At 38.9% G+C, this 17,062-nt stretch overlaps 2 protein-coding genes across 3 annotated transcripts in view; both read left to right on the top strand.

Moving 5' to 3' along the window:
• Positions 1-17,062, top strand: part of LOC132258177 (polypyrimidine tract-binding protein 2) — a 203,115-nt gene that overhangs the window by 42,108 nt on the left and 143,945 nt on the right. Inside the window, exon 1 of one of the 2 annotated variants that reach the window (XM_059755325.1) lies at positions 16,616-16,683. The exons of the other annotated variant lie outside the window; for it this stretch is intronic. The gene's annotated coding sequence lies outside the window, so the exon portion shown is untranslated. Of the gene's footprint in view, positions 1-16,615; positions 16,684-17,062 lie in introns of those variants that run through there. 2 annotated transcript variants of the gene reach the window in all.
• LOC132257819 (juvenile hormone esterase-like) lies at positions 208-2,623 on the top strand. Its single transcript, XM_059754856.1, has 4 exons — positions 208-422; positions 812-1,437; positions 1,499-2,025; positions 2,252-2,623. Exons 1-4 carry the CDS (start codon positions 208-210, stop codon positions 2,621-2,623), a joined length of 1,740 nt encoding a protein of 579 aa, XP_059610839.1.

The following is a 17,062-nucleotide window of genomic DNA, read 5'->3' as shown; positions in this document are numbered from 1 at the left end:
GGTAATTATTTGAACTTAATTTAAATGCCACATTATTAATTTAATATTATAAATTCATTTCAGAGTCCAATTACATCTCTCAAATATACAGCACAAACTAATTTAAATCTGGGAGTCAGTCACTTCGACGATCGTTTATTCCTCTTCACTATACAATCATTATACCCAATTATCGATCCTGATAGTCCAGAAGGCCGAATGAGCGAAATGTATGTCCGAACATTCGTGAATTTCATTGCTCGTGGCGAAGCCAAGACTTGGCAATCATTCAGGCCTTGCTCAGCAAAGACTTCCAAGCCGTCTTGCGATCGTCAGATCTTCAAAAGAGACGAAGTTCCCGGACCTGATCAAGTTAAGGTCTTAGTTTCCAATGATATTGACACCGAAATGGTGAAGTTTTGGGCTAAGATCGATAGTGGATTGTAAGTAAAGCAACAACACTTGTTTCCGGTGGAGGCCTGCATGCTGTTAATTTGAAAAATAAAACGATTGAGAAGAGTTGCACAAGAGATTTCTCGTATCACTGATGAAGTATTGGATTTATACATGGTTCGTTTCATTTATTTTCGAAAAAAAATTATTCATCTGGCTGTTTGCATATTTAATTCTCAGAGAAATAGAACTGGTTTTGAACACATTGGATTGAAAAGAAGCTGATAAAATATCATCGCTCAGTTTATATTTGGGTTTCTTTACGACAAGAGCTAAAAATTGAGATGAAACTTTTGTTGTTAGTTATATTTTTGTGTGGAAATAATATTCAACCAATATTACTTGCAAATAATCAATTTTTGAATGACGCTTTCTTAAGCAAATCGTTACGTCAACCGGAAGTGTGTGCAAATGCTGGATGCATTCGTGGAAAGTACGAAACTGGAAGGATAAAGCCTTACGAGGCTTTCTATGGAATTCCTTTCGCTGAGCCTCCAGTGGGAAAATTGAGATTAGAGAATCCTGTGCCGTACAGTGGATGGAAAGGATACTGGGATGCTTCGTATCCTCGAGACGATTGCTATCAAAGAAACTATTACTTGCCCGGAAAGCCTGTTTCAGGCTCAGAGGATTGTCTCTATCTCAACGTTTACCGACCAAATACTTGGAGTAGCGACAAAAAACTCCCAGTGATGGTGTATATCCATGGAGGATCTTTTGCTTCCTTCTCGTCTCATCCCAGATATTTTGGGCCTGAATATTTCATGGACAATGGAGAAGTTATTCTTGTGACTCTGAACTATCGTTTGGGTTTTCTGGGTTTTCTCTGCTCCGAAGATGGAGCTGTAAAGGGAAACTTTGGATTGAAGGATCAGCAACTTGCTCTTGAATGGGTGGCGAAGAATATTGCTTCAGTTGGCGGTGATGCCAATGCAATAACTCTTTCTGGACAGAGTGCAGGAGGTGCTTCAACACAGTTGCATATGTTGAATTCAAAGTCTCAGGGTAAAGTCAACGAATTTAATGTGAATTTTGGATCGGTATAATAATATCCTTTTTACTGCAGGACTTTTCCATCAATCGATTATTATGAGTGGGAATGGGATCGCTCCATTTGTGTATCCGATTGATTTTGCGTCCCAGTTTCGTGAAGCTGCTAAAAATGTCGGCTTGGATGACTGGAAAACTGCTTCTTCTTATTCTTTGGCCAATCAATTGAAGAAAGTTGATGCACTAAAACTGGTGTTTGCTGTTGATCAAACTTACGCATTTAACGTTACACCTCCAGTCCCAGTTCGACCGTGTGTCGAAGGACATTGGGATGGTGCATTCCTGACAGAGGATCCACGGAAAATGTGGGCTGAAGGAAGATTCAAACATAAACCAATTTTGACTGGCGTTACAAGTGATGAAGAGCTAATAAATGCGTTGATTGTGGTCAACGAAACAATATTACAACAATTTAATGCAAAATTGCATGATCTTTTGCCAATTCAAATCGATTTCCCGCCAAGACATCTGAACAGCGTCTTGAAGTTTTACTTGAATGGTCAAGATTACATCGATGACTCAAATAAAGGACAATACTTAAAGGTTAGACTCTATATTAATCAATGAATTTTATTACATTATCACGCATTGTTTCAGATGTATGGAGACAGACTTTTACGTTATCCTACTTACAAGCTTGTGAGCCAATATCTGAAGTATGCGGACGTACAGAAGAATCCTGTCTATATTTATGAATTTGGATTCAGAGTATTTATTTCATTTTCTATTTTCATGTATCATTTTATTTATCATTTGATTTTTGTTCCAGAGTCCATACACAATTCTCAAATATACCACTGAGACAGATTTGAATCTGGGAGTCAGTCATATAGATGATCTAATGTTCCTCTTCACTATGCCGCCACTCTTCCCCGTTTTCGATCCTGATAGTCCAGAAGGCCGAATGAGCGATGTTTATGTCCGAACCTTCGTGAATTTTATTGCTCGTGGCGAGGCCAAGACTTGGCGATCATTCAGGCCTTGCACAGTAAAGACTTCCAAGCCGTCTTGCGATCGTCAGATCTTCAAAAGAGACGAAGTTCCTGGACCTGATCAAGTGAAGGTCTTAGTTTCCAATGATATTGACACGGAAATGATGAAGTTATGGACTGAGATCGATGATGCATTGTATATTGAATAAGAAAAATATTGGTTAATTATTAGCAATAAATCCACAGTCTTGAGCAGTTTCTTAAAACAGTAAATTTGGAGAAGCAATTTCTTATATTGATGGGAATGTATAATACAATTTCCACTACTAAACTTACGTCAGTCTTATCAATATCACACAGTAATTTTCCAAGTATTTTCCATTGTGACATGGTATTTTCTCATCCACTTGCCTCACCTGCGCTTTCAATGCTGGATCGAGTGATTTATTGCGGAAAAAGAGCTGTGGCAGTGGCAGAAGACACATGTAGACAGTGTAGAAATAACAGAATTGAGTGAGTGGGTGCTGAAATGCACACATAATCTATTCATTCATTCATCAGGCAAATTGATTTGCTGCATAAACCACAATAAGTGTTACAAGCTGAGCAGCAAACATGAATTGAATGGTAACATGGAAGCTCTACCTCTAATTCCATCAATCCCTCCGCACAAACCAATGGAATATTTACCTCAGCGTCGTGTGTGTACGTTTGCCCATCCTCAGCTGGCAGCTGAATTTGATGACGATGATGTGGCATAAATTTATTTGGAAAATGGTTTTCGTTTATTACATTTTCCGAATTTAAGTTTCATGACGTGGCGCAATATTTGCACACTTCGCCACCCCCCCTTTTTGTTATGTTGGAAAAACTCCTGCATAGGCATGTGTTTGTTGTGTGGAAATGTTTTGTGGTTATAGCAATAAAATGTATTATTAATTAATTAAATTTTCCATCAACACTGTTCTGACTTTGAATCGTTTTTTTTCTCTCTCTCTTCACCTGGCAAAATACAGAAATTTTCGTTGTTGTGCGGTGAAGAAAAAATGTGTATAAATATCTTCTAAAAGGTATCCCAAAAAGTCTAGACCAATATTTTAATTAACCCCAAGGAGTGCGTGGATGAACCCTTTTCTATGCTGCTGATTTTTGACTCTCTCTCTCTCTCCCAAGTTGGACACGAATTAAATTCAAGATGTTTAACTTGGCTGAACCCAAAAAGCACACACATCACACAAAGCATGAAATTGTAATTTTGACCACACGAATTGCTCAAACTGGGAATGTGAAACTTTCTCTAGAAACACAAGTCATATTTGTACTTTGTATGCACAGATCCCTTTCTCAGGCAACTCGCTCTCTCCCCTTAATGGATATTGTTTCCAATGTTTTTGTTTTAATTTAATTAAATTCTCTGCTCAAATATTTTCTTGTGCGGCAAATAGACCAAATGTGACCGGCTGGGTTGATTTCCTCTCACTCGGTACATCTGACTCTTTTTCCAAAATGTTATTGTTTCTGAGATGAATGGCACGTGCTGAATGGCATGAGATAAATATGGATGGGTTCTCTGGCGTCCTCTACCTGCTGTCGTCTGCTGGAAGTGTTGAATTTGAAATTTTCCTCCTCAAAGAATTCATTGACATTTGCAGGATTCATTCCGACTAATTGTGGAGATAGAAAAAAAACATTAACTTACAATTTTGTACAAATATAGAGAATTAATAATTAATAAAAGACAGATTTTTCTGTCTCTAAAATCTCTCTGAATTCTATGCATATTGCCAACTATATAGAAGAAGCAACACTTTTGCAAAGTCACAAGGAAAGCATAGTAACAAGCTTTTGTAAATGACTTTTTCCTCAGCAAAGTTCCATAAGATATGGAAAATAAATAAGAGAAAAAATCTTCTGAAGTAAACTCTCGCAACAAAAACAATTCATTTTTCTCCGTTTTCGCGCAGTAAGACGGGCACGATGAAGACGGCAGCACCTGGTTTTCCTCTGGTCCATTAAATTAATTTCCTCCTCTCATATATACAATATCTTCCTATAAATTCGCATAATATAGAGAACCGCTGCGCTTCAGTATCTCTTTCCACGCCAAAGCGATTTCACCCTCAGCTTCCAGAACGAATGTCAGGGTGAACGTAACTTGATATCAAATTTTTGCCAATCTTAGTTCTGCTCTGCTGCCTTCATCGTCTATAATTCTATCGTCACGGTAGATAATTCTTTGAATCGCGCCGCTACTGTGATACTAAATGAGTGGAGAATGGTCCTCCCTTTCATTGAGCACTGTCTCAGGGAGGAGAGGAAGCTGGAGGGTTGCAAGGCGTCACAATGGGGTTGTGATACCCTCTTCGCGTAGACTTTCCGTCTTTTCCCCCCCCTTTTTCACTCACACTGATTGCAGAAGTTGAATGAAAAGACGAGATTTTGTGAAAAAACACCGAGTAATTCTCCTAATTGGGCTCTCATGTGGTGATAAAATTGACGTTTGGGAGTTGACTTTGTGTGAACGTCACAGTGAATTAGATCTCAAAAAGCTCTACAATCCTTGCATTGTCATTTTAAAAGTTTTTCTCTGTATATATGGACAAAGACGATTGTGGATGATCTCTGATGAGTGCGATTTTGGTGTCTGCGGAATGTTTATTATCAAAACTTCACGCAAACTTTCCTCCAGTGTTGATGAGAAATTTTAATTACCGAATTAAAATGCCCGATATAGCACAAATCTCGCCTGACGGCAAGTCTTCATGCATGAAAAGGGTGCAGACGACGTAAGTCTACACATGCTCATCATCAGCACTAAATTAGTGTTTATATGATTCATATTTACCCTTTTTGGAGTCAGAAATGAAGTGAACTCGCAAATTGTTCATCATGTGTGGGAAATTTTCTTTGGACAAAAGCTGGGAAATTTCCATCCAATTTTCATGGCTAGAAGAGAGCTGATGTATGCACTTTTTATGCTACTTGCTGTCTACATATTTTGCATTTTAGAGACTGATATTCTCTATGTTTTGCCAACATTTTCCCTCTCTCTCTCCTTCTCTTTTAGGTGAAATTCCTGATGATGACATATTTACATGACAGTGAATCTCATGTGAGAATTCGCAATTGTCAAAGAATGTGCAAAGATGTGATTCAATTTAAAAAGTTTCAAACTTTCTGTAGAGATAAGTTATCAGAAGAAATTAATCCATAATAGTTGCTCAATTTCTGTAAATTTTTCAACAACACTTGACAATTTTAGATAAAATTCGTCCTGCATCTTTCCTGCCACTCAGCATCTTCCTGTCCCCGCACAGACAACATCCTATTCATTGACTTTTTAATCTCAAATACAGAGGATGGAGGTGTGATACAAAAGTTTTAATTAAAAACATGCGATAAAGAATATACGATGAAGAAGACAGAGTTTCATCTCAGTGCGAGCGACGAAACTAGTATGAAACTAAACATAAAACACTGTGTATATTCTCATTGTATAAAATAGAGCTTGTCTCGTTGTGAGTATTGCAATATAGGAGGAGGGAAAAAAGTCTGGAGGTAAATTTAAAATATCAGAAGTGATATGAAAGTTGCGCAACATTACAAAAGTCTCTCTCTCTGTTGGCAAAACTAAAAATTATGTGCTTATAAGAGATCATTTAAGCATCTTTGAGCAAGGTTTATAAATAACTGAGACAGTGGAGGCGCCTGGTTGTGCAATTATTTTTATCAGAGCTCATTCTCCACGAAAGCTATAGAGCAGAAAACTTATCTTCCTCACCCATTTTTCACCCATGCAGGTGCAACTCCTGAGCTCCTTGGAGCACAATTCTTCGCAAGCAATATGAATTTAGCCTCCTTTGCATATAGAAAAGCCACCAAGTCTCGTATCAGCTAATAAGTAGCATCCTCTGTAAGCATTTTAATACACACACGCTGCATAAAATATAATTTTCCTCCCCATTTGCCAACACCGCGCGTCTTTGAAAGTATGTAAAATTTAACGACATAACGTAAATATTGCAATAGTTATCCACTCCCTTGTGCCAGAGCTGAATGAGAATAGATGTGGCTTGTGAACTCACGCCGAAGAGGTTTTCTCTTCAGTCTCCTGTGTGTTTGCCTCTCTGGGCCACGAAGGGTGGAGTGTTTCGTGCAACAGAATGAACACATTTTTGCATGAAAAAAATATTTTTCTATCGCACAAGAGAAGATGGTTCGCGTAATGAGGAGAAATTTGCAAATACTCTTCATCTGGCAGGTATGAAGGGAAAAATGAATGAGTGGCAAATGAGGTGGAGTAAATTTAAATGAAAACATCTCAACATGACGAAGAGGTGCTCAATTTTCTCTACAATAGCTAGAGAATGTGAAGTCTCAAGAAATTGAGTGTTCGTAGAGAAGAAAAAAATGCAGTTTTTTTTCATTATTATAAATTTTGTAAGTAATAAAAAATTCACTGGACATTCTTTTCTTATAGATTCTCTTTGAGAACATGAAATGTCCTTCAACTCTTTTTCAGTTTGTTGAGAGAGTAAAGTTGCTAAATTTATATAATCCACTTTTCCTCTGCATTTTTCTTTTTCCTCTTCCTGTGTGGAAAATAATTCCGCTTCTATTACATTCTATTCGCTCTCAAAATTTTCCTGCTCGTTATATTGTGAAGTCATATGAAACTCAAATAAGAAAACTCGAGAGGATATGAAAGAAAATTCGGATCTCCCATCAAGTTTGAGGGAAATAAATCACCCACTTTCACTGTCTCCTTAGAAAGTGTGGTGAAAATTTGGCCGGAAAATCCCTCTCGCGGGGCTTTGAAAACTTCACCCAGCGAACTGACATTGGAAATGAAATCAATTTGGGCAAGAATTAAGTCATTCGCGGTCTCATTGACTCCATCTGCCTGGCATTTTCGCCCGTGGCGGAGTCGTGAATGGGAGATAACTGTCACGAGGAATATTTCTGTTAATTAATTACATTCACCCCCACTCGCCACCCCCCGCAAACCGACGTAAATTTCAGGACACTTCATTTGGACGAGGTCAGTCCATCCATTAAAAATTCGTGAGCACATTTATCAAAATAATTCAGCTGCTGCGTGAGCCAAATGAAGGGAGAAAATGTGAAATATTTCATTTGATCTTCATGCATGTTCGGCTGATGCTTTCCCCCCCCTTTCACATCACATTTGATGTTTATTTTAATTATCAGTATATTGGGAGCTTCGAGGACTCTTCTGCTGGCCCTCGGAAAAAACAGCGCGCGCCATAATTAAAAAGGAAATGGCAGTCGTATGAAAAATTCAATCAACGTAAAATATACAGCATTTCACAACATTTTCAATTTTTTCCATTTTTGAAATTGCCATAGAGAGAAAGACACAAGGAGAGATGCTCATAATGGAGAGAGCTTTGAAAAAAATGATAAATGTCTATTTTACGAGATGTATTCAATAAAACGTCCAAAGCTCTCAGGAAGGAGTCTCCATGGATTTTCCGTATAATGTCGCCCAAATGGAGACGCAAAGGAGGGGGAGGGGGGAGACGAAGGAGACACAATTGCACGAGATGAAATATATGTATGATGTGTCTCTATACTTGGCTGATATGAGAATGAAAAAGTTATTTAAATGCTAAAGGGGTTTACATTGCACTGCAAATACACATTTTGCTTTATAAATTTTCAATTACGATTTAATTTCATTTAAATTTATATTGCTCTGCATGTCACACAAGTATCTATAGTATTTTATTGGGAAGTTTGAGTCTGTCTAGGAAGTTTAATTGGGAGTCAGAGAGCTTTGACTAACGCTAATTAGAAAATAATGACAATTATGTATCTTGATTGATTCTTATTTTAATTTCTTTTCCTGGTGTTTAGAGGCAATAGTGCATAAAGAAGATGGAAATTGTAAATAACCTTTCTTTACTTCAGCATCTTCTGTTGTGACTTTAATAAATTTGGGAGTTCCTTTTGAAAAGCTTCCCTCTGAATGCCGTAATTAATCTCATGTTGGCATTACTTTAGACGCCTCTTCTCTTTAATCATTCACCATTAATTCTGTATGAGTGGCAGTGGAAAAGAGTGTATGAGAATCTCTTCTGAGATGCATAATTGGAATTTTGTCTAAGGCACACACACACACCCCTCTCTGGGAGGGTGGCATATTTCTCAATGTGTGTGGAATTATCTTTGAGGTACCGTGAAAGATTACTATTAGCCCCATAACCGGAAAGTCATGTTGATTCGCATGGCGGATTTTATGTTTGTTCTCCATACCTTTAGAGCGAAAATCCCTCACGAGGGATTATATTATTATTTTCGTGGAGAAATTACAGTGGAAATCGTGGGGGGTGGAATCCGCGCGCCTCAAAAGCCTAACCGTGGAATGAAATTTTACGCGAGAGGCACTCAAAGCTCGCGCCTTTTCGGTGGGTGTGCGCTGCCGCGGATGGAGTGGTGGAGCCTGATTTATTTCCATTTTTACGATAATGACGATTCTATATTCTCCCCTGGCGGCGTGCAATTTCTCATTCGAGGGCATGATTTTATGAACTCTTCGCTGTTCAATTTGACGAAGAATATCAATTGCTCGTCAGCGAACAATGTTTGGGCTCTGCATGAATTTTACACACCCACTTCTCCCTCCCACTCTCTCTCACCCTCTCTCACCCTCTTAGCTGCGCTGTGAGAGTTCCAGCATTCCATTTTGGGAATGGTTTGTGGGTGGAATTTGGCCCTGCTCACATTTTCACCTGAGCCTTGCCGAGAACTCTTTCCCAAAAATCCCCTAAATTGACGCTGGAAAATTAATGAGTAATTTTAGAAAAACGATTAACAGGAACCAATTAGGCGGCTTTTATTGCACCTGGCCGTTAAATTGGCAAATGGCTCGCGAATATTTCCTTTTATGACTTTTGTGAATTAGATGAATTGATTAGCAGCGGATAAATGCGGGACATTTAGCGTCTAATGACTTTTATTGTGCAAATTTCCCCCGACCACGCATTAGTCGCCTTCCAGACGCGCTCTGGTCATTTTTTCCACCTGGAGGAATCCACCTGCTGATGGTCCAGAAATTGCAAAATTAATTTAAATTCAATTAAGGGAAAAATTGTGCGACGTCGTTATCTTTTATGCAAATAATGAAAAACAGCCGCCACCCTGCGGGGTGTGAATGAAATAATCAGCTCCAGAGCCCCAATGCTTTCGTGGGCGGGTGAAAACTTTATTATTTGTTTTTCTTTTCCTACACTCTTCGCGAGAGAACCGGAAACGGAGGGTTGATCGTGGGCTGTGGCGAAATTGTTCTGATAATCCGCAATAGAAACTGCGGAAATAACGCTTCTTTTCTTAATACATTTAGACACAATTGCGATGATCACAGTGACAGAAATTTTTAATAAAATTAATTCGTGGGTGTGTGAGAATTTTGAGACGCCAGTGTTTTTTTTAAGGAATATACTTTTCATCCCTTAAGAAGAATAATCTGTAGTTTGTGCACTGTTAAATCATTATTATCATGATAAAAATGTAATTTTTCTGCCTTGCCTTGGAGGTGAGCGAAGCAATGGGAAATACTATTAATAAAGAAGGGTCTTAAGTATGAATATATACAATAAGATACACCTGATGCCACGGCATTCATCCCTCCGACGACTCCAATTTTCCTATAAGCAGTGCAAAGGGGCCTTGACGCAGACGAGGGATTGTTGTTCAATATCCGTGGAAAATGGATCAGGAAAGTGAATCACAATCAATTTCACCTATCGTGCTGCCTCATCTTAAACTATTGAACATACGCTGTGGGCTGAAATAAAATAAGCCAGCAAGGAGTCTGTACATCATCTTGTGCTGTGCAAATTGTTGGCAATATATCGAATTAATATTTCCTTATCTTGAGTGTCGGTTTTCGGTGGCTGTGTTGTTGTGTGAGCCAAGAGAGTGTTCTCCTGTGCCACAGTTTGGTATTTCGTGTGACTGGCGAAAGGGTCTCTTGTGGTGGTAAAAGTGTAAACTTACCAGAGGATGGCATGAGAATGATTGAATGTTGTACAATGGGGGAATTTTAATAGTGGAAAATCTGGGAAAAGCCTTTCACTGGCTGCAGCCCACGACGCGCAAAAGGATGATGTCTGGCTGCTTTGAGACCCGATTACGATCCCCACCAAACTATATAGCGATAGTGTGCATGTGAAGCGGTGGAAAATGGAATTTCGTGCAGAATTCAATTTGCTCTTTGACAGCTTTTTCGCCATTATTTCCTCCACAAGAGTGGGTTCTTCCTGCTACCATCCACTAAGTGGATTGAGGTGTTTGGAGGAGAGGAGAATGTGTTGTTGTGCCATTTACCTTCCACTAAAGCTCCCTCTTGAGAGAGAGAGAGTGAGAGTGTGAGAAGGAATGAAATTAATTTTTACAAACAGCCAAACAATTGAACACCGCCTCCTCTTTTACAATGCCAAGTGGTTCCTCTTGATTGACGAGTTGGGCGAAGAGGGTTAATTGAAAGTTGTGTCACTTGGGGACAAATTCACTTGGCAGAAGGGTGAACATCTTCCAACGGGAAAAGTCCATTCGAAGCGCATTGTTGACCTGCTTTTAACGAATCCATTACGGTGAATGCTAAAAGAACAGGGAAAAGGATGGCGTTAAAGAAGGAAGACACTCCCTCTGGATTATAATGAATAACATACGAAAAGAAAGTATGTTTCTGAAGTAGAAAAACCATTCTGATATCCGTACTTTCTACATTTCCTTCTCCATCTTTAAATAGAGAAATCCTTCGGAGAAATCTTTCATTTTACTTCCCAAGGAAATCTTCTTTCACAATACTTAAGAATGGAAATGAATAATATTTTTTGAATCTAGATAAGAATGTGAATTAATTGAAACTTCTGGCAGAAATCCTCAGTGAAATTGAATCATTTTTGGTGTAATTTAAAACATCTTTCTGATGGGTGGTACAAATTCTTGCAGTGTGGCACTAAAACAACAGGAAAATCTACATTTTACCATTCTGTCGACGGTGATAATTTGCACGAAAATTCCCTTGAGATAAATTTCCGCGAAATTGAATCGTAAAATATTTGATGGCCTGGTTAAAAAACCATCTTCCCGAGGCATCCTCCTGCATCTTTCTCATTATCACTGTCAATTAATCAGTGGGCGAGAGTTGGGCATTGCCCAATGTTTTAATAATTCACTGGGATATCTCACAGGTGGAGATTTATCTAATTTTATCCTCATTCTTCTTCTTCTCTCTCTCTCTCTCTTTTCAGGTGAGTTGATCTATTGTGATGCTGGGGTGGAAGTCTCCTCCTTCGTGCCCTTCTAACTTTTCGCTCCGTCGAGATGAAAGCTCTTCTGGGTCGACACAAAAAGGCTGGCAGACAAGAGTGAAAGTGAACGAGAGGAATGTGCCACAAGTGAGAAAGCATTTTTTATACTTGATACTGCGCGCTCCACGCGCGAAAGATGATGTATGGCGGCGTGAAGATGGGCCCGTGAGCGAGCAAAAAAGACCATAGACAAATTTTTCCGAGTATACAATTCACTTCCGCCATTAAATCATCAATTCAAAACTCCATTCAGCAATATTTCATCATTTTCTCATGGCGCAGAAAAATGTTCCACCACATTTTCTGCCATCCATGAGTGTTGCTGGGCCGACGAGAGGGTTTTTCGGGGTGGACTTGGGATGCTCACACCGACGTGAAGTGTGTGTGTGTGTTTTCATGCCCATTGAGGGCTACATTTGAAAAATTATACAAAATTCTATGATGCTGCGAAGGGCTGTGCGGTGTGGCGGGGAAAAAAGTGATTTGGGAGACTATCGAAAGGTAAATAGGGTGGCCTGGAGGGATGAAATTAGCCTGATGTCTAGGCTTCGGGGCGAATAGTTGCCAGTGCGATGCCCAAGGGAGGTTTCTGTGAAGATAAATTGTTGAAATTTTGCATAGGTTCCCACGTGCCTATCAATATACTCCGCAATATAAGCATGGAATGTGTAGTGAAATTCGCCGATACTCAGCAGACTTCCTTGCCAAAGCCTCACCCCAAGAGTCTCCTCCATTTCCTCCGTTTTTCTGCCATGCTGAAGGCCTGGGCAAATGCCGAAGTTTCATCCGCTCTCGATAGTCGCCTGGGAGTGGGAAGAGTCAGCTCTTGGTTTGCTTTCGGTTATTCATGTGTGTGTTGGCGATACTTCCCGCAAATGGGGAAAGATCTCTCATTCCAGAATAGACACAGAAACGTCGGAAGCACCTTAAGAAGTTACCATCGTACAGTTGTGAAGAAGAAGAACAGGGGAAAATGAGATATGATGAATTAAAGAAGCGAATTTTTTAGTTAATTGTAAAGATTTTTACTTAGTTACACTTGTAATAAATACACACAGGATTAGTTAAAGTTGTACTATTGAAAAGATTTCCTTATCATTTTTCTAATTATTAAATTATTCTGCATAAAACAGAGCTTCTGAAGATCGTTGTAATTCTTCAATTGCTTACTGAAGCGCCCAGTTTGTTAGGGTGAAGCAGCGTGAGAGACTTACAGTAAAGTGGCGGGAAATCGAGTTCAATATGGTGTGTATACAAATGCTGAAAATAGGTAGTAAAAGATTTATAACTCACGTCATTATTATAAAGTTGAATTCCTCCCTTTTTCCACGATGTATCTCAATGCTATTGAGTGCGAGCTGTAGAAGAAATGACGAAGAGCCTCTCCATTGAATGTGAGATGGGAGTCACTTAAAAATTTTTCCTTCCAAATTTATAGCCGAACAAGTTGTCAAATCAATATTCCTATATCATTCTTTTATGTCTTATTCCTTAGCATATTTCACGCCTTAACTCTCTCTCTCTCTCTCCCTCTTCTTTTTCCACTGATATTGTTTTATAGTGGAAGAAATGGAGAATGGCGAGATAATTTGTATGCCGATTGCGTGAAAATTTGAAGTTCATTCAAGAGGCACACTCTGGGCTGGATGTTATAAACATTCTTGGTAATTTTTATATATACAACGGAAGGAATTTTATTATGTTTTTCCGCCATGGAATTTTCCGTCTTTCTCTCTCTCTTTAGTCCAGCTCTAGCCTTAGAACTATATACAGTGACGTGTTTTCGCTTCTTCGCGAGGGGATTTCCGTTTTAATTTGAAGCAAGTTCAGTGGAATTCATCTCAATCAATTGAATTGTATTTTCCTTCACTGGGTTGAAATGTTGGTGAAAGAACACCTGAAATCATATTTTACGGTTATCAATTTTCATACAATTTCGAACTCATGATGATTTGTATGGAATTGCCAATTTTTGGCATGTAAAAAAACGACAATAATTCGTGGGAAATGTATCAACTGTTGAACTATACATACAATTGATTTATGGATGGTTAGTTCATTTGTGGGTCGAAAATTCATCAAGAATTTGCATGATCGCTACGGCATTGTTGCATTTTACACTGTGGAAAAATAATTACCATGTTTGTGGATTTGGTGCATTTCAAATAGCATCACCAAATTTACATTATTCCGAATATGATATTGTTGATAAATTTTAATCTGTTCAAACTGGGTAGAGATGAATTCACTTGGGAATCTTGATGTCATGATTGGGAAGATGGGAAAATAGCAGAAAGAAATCCATTCTTGACGGTTGAAATGGTGCGAGCTTTAGTTGAGCTTTCATAAATTTATGCATTCGCTCAACAAGTTATATTTCCATCTGTTAATGTCTACAATAAGAGAAAAATAGCTGTATTTTCACTCAATTCCTCCTCCATGCGTTCTGATTACGGTGAATAATGTAACATGAGAGTTTACCATGTCATAAACAGACATTACACACGCTTCGCAGGTCTCCGAGGACTCACGCATAATTTAAAAGGGGCTGATTAACACTTAAATATTAATGTTGAGCATATTCCTTTCTCTAACAGTGGAATATGGAGCATTTTCTTCGCATTCGCTCGCTCCATTTTCCCTGCGGCGAGTCGAAAGCCACCGGAGCCGAACAAAGAAAGCCCAGGCGGAGAAAATGAAACTATCTCGGAAAGATGGAGGGGAGTCATAAAAAATCTATAGTCACATTCTTTGGCAATGGGAATTTTGCGGCCAAAGAGGCGAAAAAGCTCCCCCCAAAATTCCCCCCTCACTCCACTCACGCCCATCAATTCAATCATTTTCTATTACACAGCCAAGATAATGTAATTCCGCCAGAGAATTGATTGAATTCTTGTTCAATTCGATGGTTGTTAGTCGAAAAAAAAAAACAGAACACAATCTCTGAAAGCCTCATTAGTCAACTGGAGGGGCTGAAATGGCGCAACGCGCAAGGGAAATTGTATATACCACTGGAAAATATCCTCATTATTCTTGTTATTTTGCACTTTCTGCACCATCGCGATAGAAATGAAACAATTAGACTGTTTGATTTGGTCCAATCCGCGCGAAATGGAATTAATGAAGATGGAGAATGGAATGCCAAAGTTTCAAATTTGGCGAAAAATATTGATTACAGGACAGATATGATAAATTAATAATTCTTTCTAGAAAGCATATGCGGTAAAGTATATTTTAATTGCGAGGGGAATATAATTTTTTGGAAAATTCGGATAAAAATTACGCACTGTTTTGTTAACCACATCGCAATATGGATATTGTGACTGAAATTACATTTTTTCTCTCTCTTCAATTATCACGAATATATCCAGGGCAGACGGCCAAGGTATTTAACAATGAATATCTGTGGTTAATATTGAAGGACTATTGATTTGCAATGGCGATGTGAAAAGGTGCGATTTGCGGAAGGTTTTTCACCCATCAACTAACACACACACACACGTAAATCATTTAACATTTTTCAAATGCCGCATTTTATTTATACGCTCTGAGAAGTTCGAGGCTTTTTCTCAAATCCCAACTCTTTTCTGTACTTGGCCATGAAGTGCTTTTATCTCTTTGAGCATTCACAGTTGCGGCTTTTTCGTTCCAGAGAGAGTGAGAATCGCAAATGCAACATTTTTGCCACTTGAGTACAAAAGTCAATTTTCAATTGGATGCCAACATACAATGAATTATGTGTGCGTTCATGGTTTCTCATCTCTGGAATGGAGGAGAGGGAAAGGTCAATTTCCGAATGTAACAAATTCTGGGGATATAAACAAGAAATCCAGGCGTGATGAGTAAAATATGAGGCAAATCGAGGGAGAATTGTGAGAGTAAGCAGATATCTTTGTATGAACTATTTTAGGATTTATTCTCCCGCTCCAGTAGAAAAAAAGAATATTCTTTCGAGGGAAAGAATACCCAGCATATCTTTTCCGTGTCTTTTTTTTTCCCACCACCTCATTGCGGTGTCTCGTGAATTTTCTATGTTTACGCAGTGATTTTCTTCCGCCACCGAGATATTTCCTCCTCAATTTTCCTCGCCTTGTGGGAAAGCTTGTGTGTGGTCGTGGCTTAAGTGGCAAGGAGTGAATTTTCCTCTGTTGACGATGCATTAAAGTGGCAAATTCTTTGGGTGAGAGTCTGAGAGATGTCCCAAGAATTATCCCATCTTGAGATGCTCCTGACACACTCAGCTGTTTCCCATGTCTTTCCGGCTAAATTGCTTAATTTCTTCACGAGGTAATTAACATTTTGTCCCTCACACGCACTCTTTCTCGCTCGCGCACTTGACAGAAGGCAACAGAAGATTCGCCTTCACAGGCATCTCTCATGGGTGTTTCAGCCTCACGAAAATTGATTGACGGATGTCTTTGAAATCTCAACCGTCGAGGCCATGTGATCTGCCAACTGCTATATGTGAAATCGATAGGACAATTAGTGAAATGTTTTGTCTCACATCGTGAAAAGAGTCAGAAAAAGAGCGTCACTTCACGGTTTTTTCATGATATGAAGACAGAAAAGTGAGACATTGGAAGGAGAAGCAAACTGACACTGTATTGACATGTGGCAAATGTGAAAATTTAAAAGCCCATCATCAGAGTCTAAATTAATCATGTCATTAGCCAATTTACAGAGTTTTTAGTTCTGCCATTAATTGAGAATTGTCACTCATTTTGTCTAGCAAACTAAGCGCGTGATCTATACTTTCGTGGCGGAACTCTACTATCAACTCTGATGGCTTCGGCCGTTGGATAGCAATCACACTGATTCGCTTCAACACTCGCGGACGACAATAAAAAAAAGCCACCCATCAATACTCGTGCATCGGCGATGCGAGGCCTGAAGTGAGACAGAAAGTGAAGGGAGTTGAAAATCAATGGGTAATTTTTCTGTTAATGTTTACTTATCATATTCCGATAATGTTTACCTACATACTTTTTTGTATTTATTAGAGACGCTGACGTCACGAATTTTGTACACAATACCGTGCTTTATGCCTTTGAATTTTAACACATAAGCAAATATTCAAGGCAAGTCACGTCTTCGGGCCGAAGAGACGGGCGCGCGAAGGAACAGTGGCTAAGGAATATATGTGTGAGAGATTTAATTTTCCCCCTATTTGGCGTACTAAATACATACATATAATACTTCTTGTGTGCGTTTAACACTTGAGCCAATCATTCTTTCGATGAATTCTCCACTTTGTCCATTGTGAACAGTCAAATACAGAAATTATTGATCATTGGGAAAATATTCCCT

The sequence above is a fragment of the Phlebotomus argentipes genome, unplaced genomic scaffold (assembly GCF_947086385.1).
Source record: "Phlebotomus argentipes unplaced genomic scaffold, Phlebotomus argentipes genome assembly scaffold_4, whole genome shotgun sequence".
Lineage (NCBI taxonomy): Eukaryota > Metazoa > Arthropoda > Insecta > Diptera > Psychodidae > Phlebotomus > Phlebotomus argentipes.
This window is presented reverse-complemented; position numbering and strand designations above follow the sequence as displayed.

Excerpts from the sequence above, each read along its gene's own strand:
- LOC132257819 (XM_059754856.1), top strand. The coding sequence starts at position 208 with ATGTATGTCCGAACATTCGTGAATTTCATTGCTCGTGGCGAAGCCAAG. Across the intron at positions 423-811 it reads GCTAAGATCGATAGTGGATT|CAAATCGTTACGTCAACCGG; the intron begins GTAAGTAAAGCA and ends CGCTTTCTTAAG. Across the intron at positions 1,438-1,498 it reads GTTGAATTCAAAGTCTCAGG|GACTTTTCCATCAATCGATT; the intron begins GTAAAGTCAACG and ends TTTTTACTGCAG.